Genomic DNA, 16418 nt, shown 5'->3' on the forward strand with positions numbered 1-16418 from the left:
CATTTGCCGTTTAAAAGGGCACTTCTGCCGCCAGCTCCTTCCAAGCTCTGTGCTCACCGACTCCCAGCACCCATTCCACAATTCAATATCTTATTAATACACAATTAACCAACGTGCCTCCTCCGAAAGAATTAAAAAAGGATCTCTTTAAATAAAAAATCAGCGCTACTTTCAACAGTCCACACATTTCCTTGTTAAAAAGTCATTATAATAGATCTTCTACCATCTATTTATTAGCTGTATCAAAACAGAGGTCTTAATGCGTATGCATAATTCATAATTGATTTATTTTTTTACATTTTATATGTCTGACTTTTGAGGGGAGAAAACTGTTAACCACATTCATGAATGCTTCACTGCTCCCTAATTGTAATGCAATTATCACATGTTCTGAACAATGTGAACTCTTAAGCAAGTAATTATAATGCAAGAAAAACCTGTGACGACCCTTAAAATTTCCTTCTTGTGGTACAGCTTTACCAACATCTATACAAATGTGATTTTAATCTGAACAACGGCGTAGTTTAATCCTGCAAAATTGGCACACACCCCGATTTTATATTTTATATATATTTAATGAAAGATTGTTTCTATAGTTGTATGTGTTAGGATTGGTTAAATTGTGCAGAGGGCTTTTCAGCAGTCATCCTTAGGAGAGCAAATTTTCACACCGAACATATCCATATGAATCAGACAATAGTGGTTAGACTGAATGCCTAACGACAGTACTGTGGGGATTTGGACCTAATGAATCTTCCCTTGTCCTCTCTCCCTTCTCAGCTCCTGCAGAATGGGTCATTACGTAAGCAGCAGTGGTGTGCTAGACTAGAGAGCCACTAGCAGCACAGGTGGTAGCGATATAGGACAGTCCCCAAGACTCTTGTAGCTGACACTTGTACAGTGCCTGTGTCCATATGGCAGACTGTCTTGTTTGCTAACACACACCGTCTACACGCGCAGGCCTCTGCGTTGTACTGTTTCTGGTTATACTCTGTGTTTCCACTTGACTTGCCATATGGAAGATGTTGTGTAGTTTGTTTTTCGGGACGATCCTGGTATTTACAGCAGATGTTGTGAAGCCGTAAGCCTCTCCTCAGCTGTGCAAGTGTTTGGTCCCTTCTGACATCGGTTGGTCCGTCCGTCGATCGGTAAATCATTTGCTAGCAGACGGGGGTGTTTGGTGTTTACTGTTTGTGCACGACAGGAGGCTGGCAGATGGATTTTTGTTGTGGGACTGGCCAGCCCGTTCCTCCAGGTGGGTTCTGGGATGGCGCTTAGCGGTCAGGGTGTCTCAGGGAACCCCTGGCTGCCTGGATCAAAGTGGGCTGCTACTCGGATCACTGACACTAAATAGTGACATATTGTGTCCCTCTCACAAGGGCTGCCCCTACGAGGGCCGCAACCTCCAGCCGGAGAGGAAGCATAGATCACAAGGCTCACACTGCCCACAGTTCAAAGGTCAACACAAAGACAGGCTTTTGTGTTGAGACACCACAAGGGGAATTCTCTCCAAACCCATCAGCATCCTCCACTTCAAATGGTGTAGTTCTGTATCATCAGCCATTAAGACATCCTCCACACAGGCATTAATGCAAGTCTGGCTTTCTCTTCCAGATCAACGGTAGACGACCATCACCACTCTCACCACAGTCACCCGCTCTATGGGCACGGGGTGTGCAAGTGGCCAGGATGCGAGGCGGTATTTGAGGACTTCCAGTCATTCCTAAAGTAAGTTTAGGCTGCATCTCACTGCAGTACATTATGTAAAGTGCCATCAAAAGTTTGGACACACCTACAGTACTCATTCCAGGGTTTTTTCTTTCTTTTTACAATTTCTACATTGTGGAATAGTAGTGAAGACATCAAAACTTTTAAATAACATATATGGAATCATGTATTAACGACAAAAATATAAAACAAAGCAAAATATATGTTATATTTGAGATTCTTCAAAGTAGCCACCCTTTGCCTTGATGACAGCTTTGCACACTCTTGGTATTCTCTCAACCAGCTTCATGAGGTAGTCACCTGGAATACATTTCAATTAACAGGTGTGCGTGGTAAGAGTGCATTTGTGTAGTTAATGGTCTCATTTGAGTCAATCAGTTGTGTTGTGACAAGGTAGAGGTGGTATACAAAAGATAGCCCTATTTGGTAAAAGACCAAGTCCATATTATGGAAAGAACAGCTCAAATAAGCAAAGAGAAATTTTCCTGAAATTCCATTCCTGAAAATTTCAAGAACTTTGAAAGTTTCTTCAAGTGCAGTCGCAAAAACCATCAACCGCAGTTAACTCTGCTGCAGAGGATAAGTTCATTAGAGTTACCAGCCTCAGAAATTGCAGTCCAAATAAAATCTTCACAGAGTTTAAGTAACAGATACATCTCAACATCAACTGTTCAGAGGAGACTGTGTGAATCTGGCCCTCATGGTCAAATTGCTGCAAAGAAACCACTACTTAAGGACACCAAAAAGAAGAAGAGACTTGCTTGTGCCAAAAAACGAGCAATGGACATTAGACCGGTGGAAATCTGTCCTTTGGTCTGATGAGTCCAAATTTGAGATTTTTGGTTCCAACCGCCTTGTCATTGTGAGACGCAGAGAAGTTGAACTGATGATCGCCACATGTGTTGTTTCCACCATGAAGAATGGAGGAGGAGGTGTGATGGTGTGGGGGTGCTTTGCTGGTGACACTTAACCAGCATGGCTACCACAGCATTCTGCAGCGATACGCCGTCCCTTCTGGTTTGCGCTAGTGGGACTGTCATTTGTTTTTCAACAGGACAATGACCCAAAACACACCTCCGGGATGTGTAAGGGCTATTTGACCAAGAAGGAGAGTGATGGGGCTGAATCAGATGACCTGGCCTCCACAATCACCTGACCTCAACCCAATTGAGATGGTTTGGAATGAATTGGACCGCAGAGTGAAGGAAAAGCAGCCAACAAGTGCTCAGCATATGTGGGAACTCTTTCAAGACTGTTGAAAAGCATTCATCATGAAGCTGGTTGAGAGAATGTCAAGAGTGTGCAAAGCTGTCATCAAGGCAATGGGTGGCAACTTTGAAGAATCTCAAATATAACATATATTTTGATTTGATTAATACTTTTTTGGTTACTACATGATTCCATATGTGTTAATTCATAGTTTTTATGTCTTCACTATTATTCTACAATGTAGAAAATAGTAAAAATAAAGAAAAACCCTTGAATGAGTATGTGTGTCCAAACTTTTGACTGGTACTGTATGTTACTCCAGTGTCTTGTTCCTGTGGGCGTCTGGCCCTCTTCTTGGAACGATTAAGGTTTCCCCTGGGGCTAAGTGCCACTACAGGTGCAACGGTTTGTTATGTGTGTGTTTGTATATTTGTGCGCATGGACATGTACGTGTGCGTGCGTATATGTGTGTGAGTGCGTGTTGGGTGTGTTGTTGTGCCTCTCTATGAGGGTGTTGGGGTGTGGTCTCCACTGGGCCCTGTAGGGGCCTCTAATTCCTGTGATAAGTACCGTCCCCATGGTGATTCTGGACGTTTTTCCCAAACAAACAACGGGAGGATGTTTATCTGGGGCACCCGACACTCAGGGCGCTCCGCATGTTTGCCCTTGTCACTGGACAGGGATTGGTGTATGTGCCTTCACTTCCCTCACTCAGCTCTTTCTGTCTCTCTTTTGCTTTCTTTCTGTCTCTCTCTGTTTGCTTTTCTCTTCTCTTCTGCTGTCTTTATTTTTGTCTCTCCACTGCCTCTCTCACCAAACTTGCCTAAGAAGCTGTGTCTTTAGATCACGCCTTAATAACAGCACCAGAACTAACTTATTTTCACGTCTCAGATTCAGTAGTTTTACTCCTCAACAACATCAATTATAACCATGCCCATTGGACCCTCAAAAACATTCACATTTTAGTAATTTTGCAGATGCTCTTATCACGACTTATAGTACTGAGTGCATTCATTTTCATATATATCTTCTTTTTTTTCATACTGGTCTCACGTGGGAGTCGAACCCACAACCCTGGCATTTGCAACACCATGCTCTACCAACTGAGCCACACAGGAATCAGTCTCAGGGTCTTTTGGCTTCTTCTTCTAATTCATATCCACTCTCACCTGGGCCTGTGATGTACTGTATCGTCCCCTGTCCAGGCCTGACCCTGGTTTACTAATCAACATCGTGTGCAGTGTTCTGTGGGTAATCCAACACATGACACCATCATGGCTACAGAGACAGAGGATGAAAACATCTGTGCTGTGGCAGCAGATCAATGGGTGTCTGTCGGCCCGGATTAGTGGCACTTTAAACAAGATATGACACATTTCCATTATCCTGGGTCTAAACTAAAACAAGTAGTCAGGGCACAGAGAGGTCCCTCACAAGATACAGTAGGTGGAGACTTAACAGTCACTGCAGTTCTGCTGTTCCTACTCGGTGTTTGGCTTCTCATTTCATACTATGCAGCTGGTCACTTTGAGAGAAGTTTGTTTTGAAAAGTGTCCTAAAGTGTTTACAGCACCGCCAAACACTTTGAGATCATTTTTTATGATAATAATGTAAGCTACCCTGGATTTATGTGAACTGAGAGAAAGAACAGAACATTTGAGTCAGGGTTTTTTTACTCTGTTTTTAACACATTTTTCACTAAGTTGTTCGACTTAACATTACAAATTAGCAAAAAAATGTGTCTATTTTCCTCCCCCTTCACATTTCAGTTTTGGGAGTGTCACCTTCAAACCATCACTATTTATTGTATTCTGACATTGCCTCATGCTTTGTTTATAGAAGTGAGCGGAATTAAAATCTGTGTGCCTGGTAAAGCTCTCCTTACAAAAAAAGCCTTTTAGTGCACTCTGCAATGTTTTTATCATGGCAACATCTTGTTTACTTTAGTTGCCTGCCTAAACTGCTCGGAACATGTTAAGAAAACCTTTGGAGAGAGTCTCTACAAAGCTGTCTTTGTGTAACAGCAGCAGGCGAGAGAGCAAGCAGCTCACCAATGTGTTAACTCTCAAACCCTTAAGCACTTCCACATGAAACCCAGAGACTGATACCCCACAAATAAAAACAATGAATAAATCAGGCATATGCTAACAATACCTTTTATAAATGATTGTTCAGGCGCATAGACATGTTGGAAGTGACCTGGAGGAGACAGTGGAGACAGTGTGTGTGAGAGACAGCAGAACACTGAGCATTGTGTAGGAGAGTGGGAAAGGTGAGGAGGACTCTAACGTCAACCAGATTTCAGCTCGGCATGCCAATAGTAACAACTAACACGGGGCTGAAATGTTGTTTTAAACTGTGTGCGTATTTATTCTGTCTTTTAAAGAAAACATGAATACCTACATGCACTGTCTCGATAAATAAAAAGGGCCAAATCCTATTCCTGTTTTCAATTCAGTGCTGTGAGAGGTGGGGTCCGGATCGTAGCAGAGCTCAGTGTTTTTATGAGGGTCAGGACCCCCTCTTTAGTGGCCGTTCAAAGGTCACAGCCAGTGAAACACTGCACTGCCCTCTAGTGCTGCACCCTCTGCCTCTCTCTCTCACTCTCATAAAACGAACTGACTCTCACACCTCAACACTCTCTGAGAATTGCTTAAGAAATAATAGGCTATTTGGTGTATATGTCTTTTGTAGACAATGTTCTTCATATTTCTCAACATAGGTCTCCTAAAAGATGTATTTTAAAATCGTTGAACAATATTCTTCAATATCTTATATTTAAAATGCAGTTTGGACCCAATGTGCAAACAGTTTTATTAAAAACAATGAAAATAGAAATGAAAATGTACACAATGATCAGCTACAGAGTATATGGACATGTGCCATAGTGCTGGTCCAAAGTAGTGGGTCCAGTGTATATAATTAAAACCAGTGAAAAAGAAAGGCACACTAAATGATATGTAAAAAGCTGACTGTGTAAGGAATGTCTATTTAACTTGTTTTATTGTGGCAATTTACATTAGGGACTGTCATCCTGCCAGAAAGCTTTTAAAATCTGCTTCATTTCAAGTCCAGAAAGTGACACATGCCAACGTTCATAGTCTCTCTCGATGTCAATTCCCCGTATCCCCATCTAGCTCCCTGTATCCAGACGCTCTTCGCAGGGCTGCATTAGGGCCCATTTGAATATTTCATTTCCTATTAATTATGCACTGTGACTCTCCATGTCATTAGAAGGGGAAAAAATCTCATGTAACAAAGGATGAAAAGAAGCAAGGCGCACGGCTTCCGTGAACAGAGAAATTCCAAAGCTCATCACGTAGGTCACCCTTCATTGAAAATGAGGTCTATACCGGTTAAATAAATTGAAGTTGAAACGTCTTTACCTATTTTTTTTTTTTTTGTAAGATGTACTGAAATGTTTACCGGTTTCAACCTACTTAATTAAATGGCCTTTTATTTAATTCAGATAAATGTGAAGCTGAGAGTGGACAGAATTGATTTCAGCAGCCAGGGTTATCGTTCACGCTTTCTTCAGATATGCCTTCAATTCTGTCTTTTTGTCAAAATAATTACACTGAAAATACTGAATATATATTACAGACTATTTAAAAATATATATACAACAGGGACATCGGAAAAGCAGTGTATTTGCCTTAAAGATTTATATCAATGTGCCCAAGGTTGAAAATAGCCCTCTGAAAGAGAAACCTTCACATTCAAGCAGAATGCCATCAATTTCCCCTCCCTTCATATAATGTCAGTTTTGTGTGTGTCTGTGGCTTTTTAATGCACAAATGTGTTGTCGGTATGTTAAGCAATCGGCCCATAACAAAACTGCCAGGGTGGCCTTTAGATTTATTGGGCCATCACTTCAGCCCGGCCTGCCATTGCTGCTGCCCCGGTCAGGTCTGGCTACTTTTTGCAATAAATGACAGAAAAAGTGGATTTGAGAAGGCAGGCACGTCGCACACCATTCCTCCCTCAGCCGGCGCCACTGTGAGCGCGTAGAGGCATGCCTAGTGACAGTGACCTACATGTTCACTGAAGATGTGATATAATTTATGATATATATAATATATTGGATCCATTAGCGAGCATAATGAAGTAGTGAAATGAAAGGGTATTTGTGAAATCAGTTCAAACATCCTGCTCGGATTATGATTAAATGATTAATGAAATGCCCCTGCATAAGCATTTTCAAACAGTAATTCATGCGGAGGCTGATAAAAATCCTCCAATCATATTTCCTTCACTCGTGAACCTTATCTCCACCATTTTATATAAATCACGGGAAAAATCCTGTCTGCTGCCGGGCAAGCTACTTATTTAGATTAGTAAAAACGTGCAGGAAAAGAGAACATCTTCGCAGTATAAAATAATCATGCATAATTATATTCATAATTCAAGTTTGTGACAGATTCCATCTCTCTTCTTCTTGTTGTCCTTTGCCTTTCCGCCTGGCTTCATTTGACTTCTCTTCATCTTGATGACATAATTAACTAAAAAAGCCACCAAAATAAGGAGAATGTGCCAACCAGAAAGGCATGGTGCCATCTTCGAAAAGAAAGGTTGCACAGTGAAGCACTGTATAATTTACTAAATTAATCCAACCTGAAATTCTTAAGTCATTTTTCTTATCTATGAAGTTAAGTTTGAGCCGATATGGCCACCTCATGAAATATGGATTCCTTTCTTCTTTGCTTAAATAATTCCTTTTCAGGATATGCAGATATTGTTATATAAATCCTGGTAATATTAGGGTAGTTTTATATTTCTGGATCTGCACAGTATTTACTCATTATTATCTGTATGTGTGTTCACCATTTCTACTTTATTCCCACAGTACCCATACAAAGGAATTACTAGATCACGTAATCACATAAAGAATTATAGGATTTGTGTCAAATTGTATAAAAGGCTGCAGTAAAACCATGTGAAGACACACTGAGCTGAGAATCTTTGTTTTCTCTTTTATCTTTTCTCTCAGGCATCTCAACAATGAGCACGCCCTGGACGACAGGAGCACAGCCCAATGTCGGGTGCAAATGCAGGTCGTACAGCAGCTGGAACTACAGGTATTGTCTCTCGTTTTCGCCAAATATGTGTGGCTCCTTTCCTGACACTTCCTCTGTCTACTGCCCTCCCCCTGTCTCGCAAATATGAACCATGGGTCACACATTGAGGGGGGTGGAAGAATAAAATGCTTTTGTACATTTGTGAGTAACCAGTCATTAAAAATGTGTTATGTATGCATGACAGCCAGGCAAAGATATATGAAGGGCTCCGGGGCTAAGTAGAGAAGATAATTACATTTTGAATTTTACTGGGTTTTAAGGTTATTTATGACTTTAAACTGTTTGGCACCAACAATAAAACACTTCTTGAAATGCTCAGGCAGCAGCCAACGATGGGCTTCCTCAGTGTCTACTAGGTTTATTGGAACAGAAAGATACGGTACAATATTTCTCACAAATAACAGTGATAAGGAATATTAATGCCGTCCTCCCTATGAGTGGTCTGATAGGCACTTCGTCCATACGAGGGACCCTGGAAAATATGCATATGTACATTAAGTATGCGCTAATGGAAAAAGGGATGGCACAATTTTGGTCCATTAGTGTGCGTAAGTAAGGGGCTGTGGAGAGGTGGTCTGAACACTCTCTACTGGTCCCAATGCCCTCTAGGCTGGAACCAGGTGCCTTTGGGGACGGTTTGAACATATTTTATTACAACTGAAAGGTAGACACAACAAACCATGCCATTAACTGTTGTTTTTGTGTATTTTGTTGTTGCTAAGCAGGCATTGTAATCAATGGCATTTTTATGTATAACGGATTCGATGATGTATATACAGTTGAAGTCGGAAGTTTACATACACCTTAGCCAAATACATTTAAACTCAGTTATTCACAATTCCTGACATTTAATCCTATTAAAAATTCCCTGTCTTAGGTCAGTTAGGATCACCACTTTATTTTAAGAATGTGAAATGTCAGAATAATAGTAGAGAGAGTGATTTATTTCAGCTTTTATTTCTTTCATCACATTCCAAGTGGGTCAGAAGTTTACATACACTCAATTAGTATTTGGTAGCATTGCCTTTAAATTGTTTAACTTGGGTCAAACATTTCAGGTAGCCTTCCACAAGCTTCCCTCAATAAGTTGGGTGAATTTTGGCCCATTCCGCCTGACAAAGCTGGTGTAAATGAGTCAGGTTTGTAGGCCTCCTTGCTCGCACACGCTTTTTCAGTTCTGCCCACAAATTCTCTATAGGAGTGAGGTCAGTGCTTTGTGATGGCCACTTCAAAACCTTGACTTTGTTGTCCTTTAGCCAGTTTGCAACAACTTTGGAAGTATGCTTGGGGTCATTGTCCATTTGGAAGACCCATTTGCGACCAAGCTTTAACTTCCTGACTGATGTCTTGAGATGTTGCTTCAATATATCCACATAATTTTCCTCCCTCATGATGCCATCTATTTTGTGAAGTGCACCAGTCCCTCCTGATGCTGTCACCCCCGTGCTTCACCGTTGGGATGGTGATCAGAAGCTTCTAAAGCCATGACATCATTTTCGTGAATTTTCCAAGCTGTTTAAAGGCAGTCAACTTAGCGTATGTAAACTTCTGACCCACTGGAATTGTGATACAGTGAATTATAAGTGAAATAATCTGTCTGTAAACAATTGTTGGAAAAATGACTTGTGTCATGCACAAAGTAAATGTCCTAACTGACTTGCCAAAACTATAGTTTGTTAACGAGAAATTTGTGGAATGGTTGAAAAACAAGTTTTAATGACTCCAACCTAAGTATATATGTAAACTTCCGACTTCAACTGTACTACCATTTATCATAGTTACAAACGCAATGACGATTAACAGAATTTTAACCTCGAACAACGAGGTTACAAGTTCAGTTAAGCGTTTCACAACACTACCATCTTACTTATTATTTCCGCTCTGGTTGCGTGTATCATTGAGAGCAACTCGGTGTGTGTGTTTATCAGACACATCCTGATTCCTCCCCCTAACCCAGCATATCTCTATAATGTGACCTGGCAGCTACTGTAAGACAGAGTGGACAGTTTAGGACAGGTAGGCAGATCCAGGGTTTGTTATTGGCAATGGGACCTAGAGTATAGTTTAACCTTGAAGAAGAGACATCGCCAGATAGACTTGTTCATGAACATTTAAGGTATCAAAATACACCAAAGTTTATAATCAGAGCAGCACATTAAATAAACAATGTACATATATGACATACAGTGAGAAACAACATAATGCATTGGATTATATTAGATTTTGTTCATAAGGGATTTAATGGTTGTTTTTTTCCCCTTCTCATTACAGCTAGCGAAAGACAAAGAGCGTCTGCAAGCCATGATGACGCATCTCCACGTCAAATCCACGGAGCCCAAACCCGCCCCACAGCCAGTGAGTAAACTCTCTACCATGTGCCTGTTTTCCGTCCTCCTCTTCTCTCACTTGTCTAATTGCCACACTTATATGTATTAATGCATTTCCTCATCTCTTTATGTATCTGCTAAACGAAAGCAGCTGCTCACTTGAGAGGAGCACTAAATAATGTTTTGGTCACATATTTTGACATCCCCGATTCTATTTTGCTCTGATGATTAACTCAGAACACATGGTACCAGCGGTCAGTGGTGGCTGAACTGGTGTCGGTATGAGCCGACACCATAGACCTCTGTAGCGTGGTAAAATATAGACCTTTCTTTGAAACTGAAAAATCTCCTCAACGTCTTCAATTGGTTGTGAAGATGGTATCCTGGGGATTCCACCAAATAAGCTTCAGAAATACAACATGTTTCTCAAATTAAGAGCAATCGTGATGGCTGTTCAATTCCTTATCTTGACACATTTTTCGGACCATAACACCATGTCTGTTATGTCATCATGTCACGATATAACTTACTGTTTAATCCTTGTCTTACAGGGGTACCACTTAAAATACAGCGTACTGCTATTTTGTCATGTATAAGAAGGAGCGCCATTACCATAGTTCAGTCATTGTGACAGTTCATTCATAGTGCCAAAGGCATGAGGGCCATTACACTGCTGGGCTGAACACAGAGGAACACACACACACACAGAGAGAACCTCTCCTCTGACAAGTTCCTTTCAAAGCCTCAATCATTTATTTACAGTCAGTCTGGAGCTATTGACGGGCAGAGTCTCTGTACGGCGCTCCACACAGCGCAGGAAGGCAGGCAGGAAGGCAGGCAGTCAACATAAAGTGCCTGGAGATGTGACAATAGGCTGCTTGTCGGAGCTTTGCCTCTTGTCACACACACTGATTGTGTAGATTAGGCTTCAGAACGAGTGCCTGTCACAGGGACATTTGTATATGAAAAGTGGCTGGGGCAGCAGATAGCATCTTGACTTCTCTACCTCTCCCCAGGGCCAGTAGGAATGGCTGTGTCAGGGCTCTGTGCTAAAGCTCTGGAGGTTGGGTACCAGACCAGTGCTGCTTTTATTCAAATAAATACATATCCTGCATTCTCCAGCGGTGGTGCAGTGCATGCTGGTAGCTGCACTGATATGCAATGATAAATGTGTCTAGTCGTGGTGTGGCTCGGTGGCTGGATCAGTGGGGGAATCCCACAGGTCAGAGTCCCAGCTGGAGCTCTCAGTTAGACTAGAGCTGGAGCTGACCTCAGAGTTAGACCAGGCTTTAGACTATAGACTGTTCAGGGAGTGGGTGTTGATGGGAGAAAAAACATTCAGTCACGACAGAGAACAGCCTGCATTTTACAGTTACTATTTTACAGTTAGTCCTAATTAAATACATAACACATAGATCTATACTGTACATACACAGTGTCAACTGAATATAATTTAATTTATTCCTATGAGCTTTAAAAAAAAAAAAAAGTTTCAAAGAGCTGAAGAATACAGTGCATAAACAATCTGTGTGTGTGCGTGTGTGTGCGTGTTTGTTTTTGTGTGGGCGTGGGGGTGGGTGTTTGTAGTTGGTGTCACTAAGCATTCTCGTCAGAAGTCTGACCTTTTCGCAGTACATAATTAAGGAGGGACTTTTTTGTTTATTTTCTTTAGCAGCTTGGCAAGTCAAAGCCAGTATAATTAGATCACCAATTACCATTTCATTAATTTCTGTCTGAAGTCTCATTTTGTCTCTGCACTGGAGTGAGCCCAAATGCTGAGGGAAACAAAGGCCAGGCTATTACCAGGCTGTCTGGCCTATTGTTGAGGGCCACTCACTGTTTTTGGCTGGGGAATATGGATGAAACATGAAACAAAGACTGCTAATCCACAGGAAAATAAGTCTATTGATAGTATTGTGTCAGAAAACAACCAACCGAAGTGTGATTTATTTGGCCCTTGATTTAGAATAACACCCTCGTACAGTAGTGAATGTACCGTATACATTTATGTGCTTACAGTAATTGTGTAACACATTATTTGTGTAGACCTCTGCCAAAAGGCATATTCTGGCCTCAGAATTCTTAATAAACATTACATGCTGTATTTACACATCTCCATTGATGCAGAAAAAAAAAACAGACACAATTTCCATGTTTTAGCAAGTGTAATGCAAATGAATACAAATACACAGACTACAATTCATTCAAAAAAATCACACTAGCCGTAACCTCGTTAAGTCAATGTCATGTCAAGGATAAATATAGCGGTGGTGCCAGCCGTGCAGGCAGCCCCAGATTTCTTTATTATATACCTGTCTATCATGTGGGGCCATCTCGGTGGTAATGACTGCTAATAGGGTTGTGGTAATTGGGTGGCCGTGGAGGATCCATGTGGGGGGGTGAGATGTTAAACACTGTCTGTTCACTTTTACCTGCAAGCCCTGCGTCTCCACTGTAACCCACAATCATTATCAGCTGAACTTAGACATCTGATACCTCCAAAGCAATTGACAGCGTTGGCATTTCATTAATTTGTTAGCACAATCCACAAATAATTGTCAAAGATGAGACGCCTCCTGCCCACTCTCTCTTTCTCTCTCTTTCTCTTTCTCTCTCTCTCTCTCTCTCTCTCTCTCTCTCTCTCTCTCTGTTTTTTCCTCCCCTCTTTCCTTGCAGACTGAAGTCATGTTTAATTTGGAAACTGGCCTCCTTTGGCAAATGAGCAATTAGAACAATTTTGTGCGAATATGTATATGTGTCATTAGCTTTCCTGCAAATTAATAGCTGGAGCAATGGGTCAGACTAGAATTTTCCACTTGACTGCTGCTCCAGTGTGGAGGCTTGGCAGACTTTGGAAGCAGCCACAGCTGCTGGAAGCCATGGTATACGTTCGGAGCACTTGGCTTAATTCGTTTACCTTGTAGCCATTATTACTAATATCCCTCCCCACACCCCCACCCTTGACAGAAAAGCAACCCCTCTCATTCTCCCTCTCTACCAAATATTTGGGGTCCATCTTGCGCCAGACAGCGTAGCCCAGGTGATGGGGTCATTCAGATACAGCATTTAATCATCAGATCACCTCCATAAGCATCTCCTAATTAGAGTCCTTACAATACAATTTCAGCTTGTAATTAGCCCAGATTGGCCGCTTCCTTTCCGTGGCTTATTAGTAGCTGCTCAGCGGTAGGTAAGAATCACATTGTCATTTGTCAGGGCTGTTAGGCCGCCCTTCTCCCCTCGCCAGTCGCCACGGATGTGATGCCAGCAGATGAAACAAAGGGAAGAAAACAGAGAGCAGGGAGCTGAGCCGTTAGAGGAGTAGGAGACGGGAGGTGGAGAGAGCATGGGCAGGACTCCTCGGTTGTTTTCTAAACGTTTAGCGAACGTTCACGGATCATCCTCAGGGTTGCCCATAATTAGAGCTGCGATCAGCCTAGCCAATGAGGCATCTGAGACGCTGGGTAATTAACGAGCTTTTGTCTGTCTGTCTGTCTGTCTGTGTTGTTTTGTTTACTCTCCCTCCCAGCTCAACCTGGTGTCCAACGTCACCCTGTCCAAAACAGCCCCCCCTGAGGCCTCGCCCCCTCTGAGCCTGCCCCAGACCCCAACCACCCCCACGGCCCCCCTGACGCCCCTGTCCCAGGCCTACTCCGTCATCACCCCCAACAGCCTCCACCACAGCGTGGGGCCCATGCGCCGGCGCTACTCTGACAAGTACAACATGCCCATTTCTCCAGGTATTGGACGCATATACCACACACACATAAACACACACACACACACGCGCACATACAATTTCAAATCTATCAGACTACAAATGTATCTATAATAGCTACTGACTATGGCCTTTCTCTATGTTCGTCTGTATGCTGTGTTTGCTCCCTTTGTACAGATATTGTCCAGAACAAAGAGTTCTACATGAATGCTGAAGTCAGACCTCCCTTCACATATGCCTCACTTATACGCCAGGTAAGGATCCTCTGGTCGGATGCCTCCGCTCTGCACTTCCCTGAGCTGGTAACTTGCAATGTATTTAATCTGTCATTTAAAGGAATAGGGCCTTTAATCTGCTTCAGTGGCTTCTGTCGTTAGCAGAACACGCAGTAGATAAATATTCAGCCAAGACACAGATTGCTTATTTTCAGCTTTTTTTTTTCTCTCCCTTCCTTGTTAAATTTCAAATACAATTTAGACGCGTAGCAGAAGATTAACCATCTGCAAATGAGTACAAGAATGCACTCGGGACTCCAAAAAACGGCCAGAAATAACATTTGCTTTTGATTAAGCATTACAGTGGATGTGATTATTATGAAATTAATTTCACACAACAGTAGGGATGAGCCTGTTTTAAGATGGCCAGTCAATTATCGTCCAGCCCGCAGTAATCTGTGATCTCAGGAATTTATCTAAGCCTGGCATAATTGCTGGCCTGTAATCTGCCTGAGAAATGTTTTTGCTTCCCTCCATTTACACTGACAAAAGAAATATATTCAAATTGTGAGATTTGAATGGGAACCAGACAGTGTTCCATAAACAAAGCGAGAGGGTACACATCGTCCACATCATCACACGGACAGACGATGAACTGTAGTCTGTGTTCTTTCAGGAGAGCACACACAACCTGCATGCCACTTGTGAATAATTGATTGTTTTTCAGAGGGAACAAAATGTTAAATGTTGTTTCTGTCTCTTTTTCCAGGCTATCCTTGAATCACCGGAAAAGCAGCTAACACTAAATGAAATTTACAACTGGTTCACACGAATGTTTGCATATTTCAGGCGCAACGCCGCAACATGGAAGGTAAAATCACTCTTCACTTTGACTTCCTTAGACTAATATAAAGGGCAGGGACTGTTGTGTTGATCTTGTGGAATTAAATGATAGTCAAATGTATCAAGTTTAAATGCAATGAATGAGTCTTTACCCAATTCATAACTTTGCCCGCTTATTCTATCCGAATAGAGCCACCCCTAACACAAACACTGTCTGTAACCTCGCAGAAGAATTATGAGGGAAATTGTGCATTCTTGTAAAATAAAATCCCCACCTAATATTTGGAGATGTTTTTGGTAGTGGGTGGAATTGGTTTAACTCCCTACTGTGCTGCCAGGGACTCCTGGCTGAGACACTCCCACAGAATTTAAACTGAGAGCACCTTTTCCACTGGGCCACACACACACAGGCAGACAAACAGAGACAGAAAAAGAGAGGGGTTAGAAAGAGAGGGTAGACTAAAACCAAAGGAGAAGCTGAGGAGTAAAAGAAAAGAGAGTGATGAAGCATTGACGGCTACCCTCATAAGGCAGGGAGGGCTGTAGTGTAGCGTATCCACAGTGCAGCTGTGAATAAACCCCTGAGCCCCCCAACACAGCTCACTGTCCTCTCTCTTTAACTGCTGACAGCCCTACCATAGGGGCACATTGGAGTTATAAACACCAAATCCCACACTGTGAAACACTCCTGCATAGAGGCATGCATGCACACACACACGCACACACACTCAATAAAGCACTCAGATGACAAAGGGCCAATACGTATACAGAGTTCCAATCTCATGTGTCAGTGATTGGTTTATTTAAAAGGGCAATCTGCAGTTGTTACGTCCATTTTTGGACTTATAAATTAATGATATGTACCCATTGATTCTTAAATAATGTAACTTATAAATGCCTCATGAGCTTAGTTTAACTGTGGTACCCCATCAGAACCCAAAATATAAGCTTATTTTACGCATATTTTAAACCAAATAAATGTCAACAAACACATGTCAAAACATGGTTAAAACTATTTTGATGGCATGGATGGTCACCGTTTGTATCCATAGCTCTGTCTTTGGATTCTACAGCCTCATCCCTCAGCTTTTTTTCCGAAACAGTGGCGGGGAAAGCATGTTGTTATTGTTTCAACTGCTGCTGATTGTCACTTTAAGAAAAGTAACCCGCATACTCTGCAAATGGTCTTGTGAAAAAGCTTATCATATAACCCACAAGCTGAAGCTTTTGGAAATGTGTCTTCTCCATTAATGTTCAATTGTAGGTAAGGTCATAACTGAAACTGACAAACCAAACAGAC

At 41.9% G+C, this 16418-nt stretch overlaps 1 protein-coding gene across 21 annotated transcripts in view; it reads left to right on the forward strand.

Moving 5' to 3' along the window:
• The window catches only part of LOC106582854 (forkhead box protein P1-B), a 213748-nt gene that overhangs the window by 188219 nt on the left and 9111 nt on the right, over nucleotides 1-16418 (forward strand). For all 21 annotated transcript variants that reach the window (XM_045705053.1, XM_045705056.1, XM_014166388.2 and 18 more), the window contains 6 exons: nucleotides 1615-1728; nucleotides 7928-8015; nucleotides 10287-10370; nucleotides 13872-14082; nucleotides 14238-14314; nucleotides 15045-15146. In XM_045705053.1, the coding sequence (XP_045561009.1) occupies nucleotides 1615-1728; nucleotides 7928-8015; nucleotides 10287-10370; nucleotides 13872-14082; nucleotides 14238-14314; nucleotides 15045-15146 (676 nt within the window). The remainder of the gene's footprint in view (nucleotides 1-1614; nucleotides 1729-7927; nucleotides 8016-10286; nucleotides 10371-13871; nucleotides 14083-14237; nucleotides 14315-15044; nucleotides 15147-16418) is intronic.

This window comes from Salmo salar, chromosome ssa22 (assembly GCF_905237065.1).
Source record: "Salmo salar chromosome ssa22, Ssal_v3.1, whole genome shotgun sequence".
Taxonomy (NCBI): domain Eukaryota; kingdom Metazoa; phylum Chordata; class Actinopteri; order Salmoniformes; family Salmonidae; genus Salmo; species Salmo salar.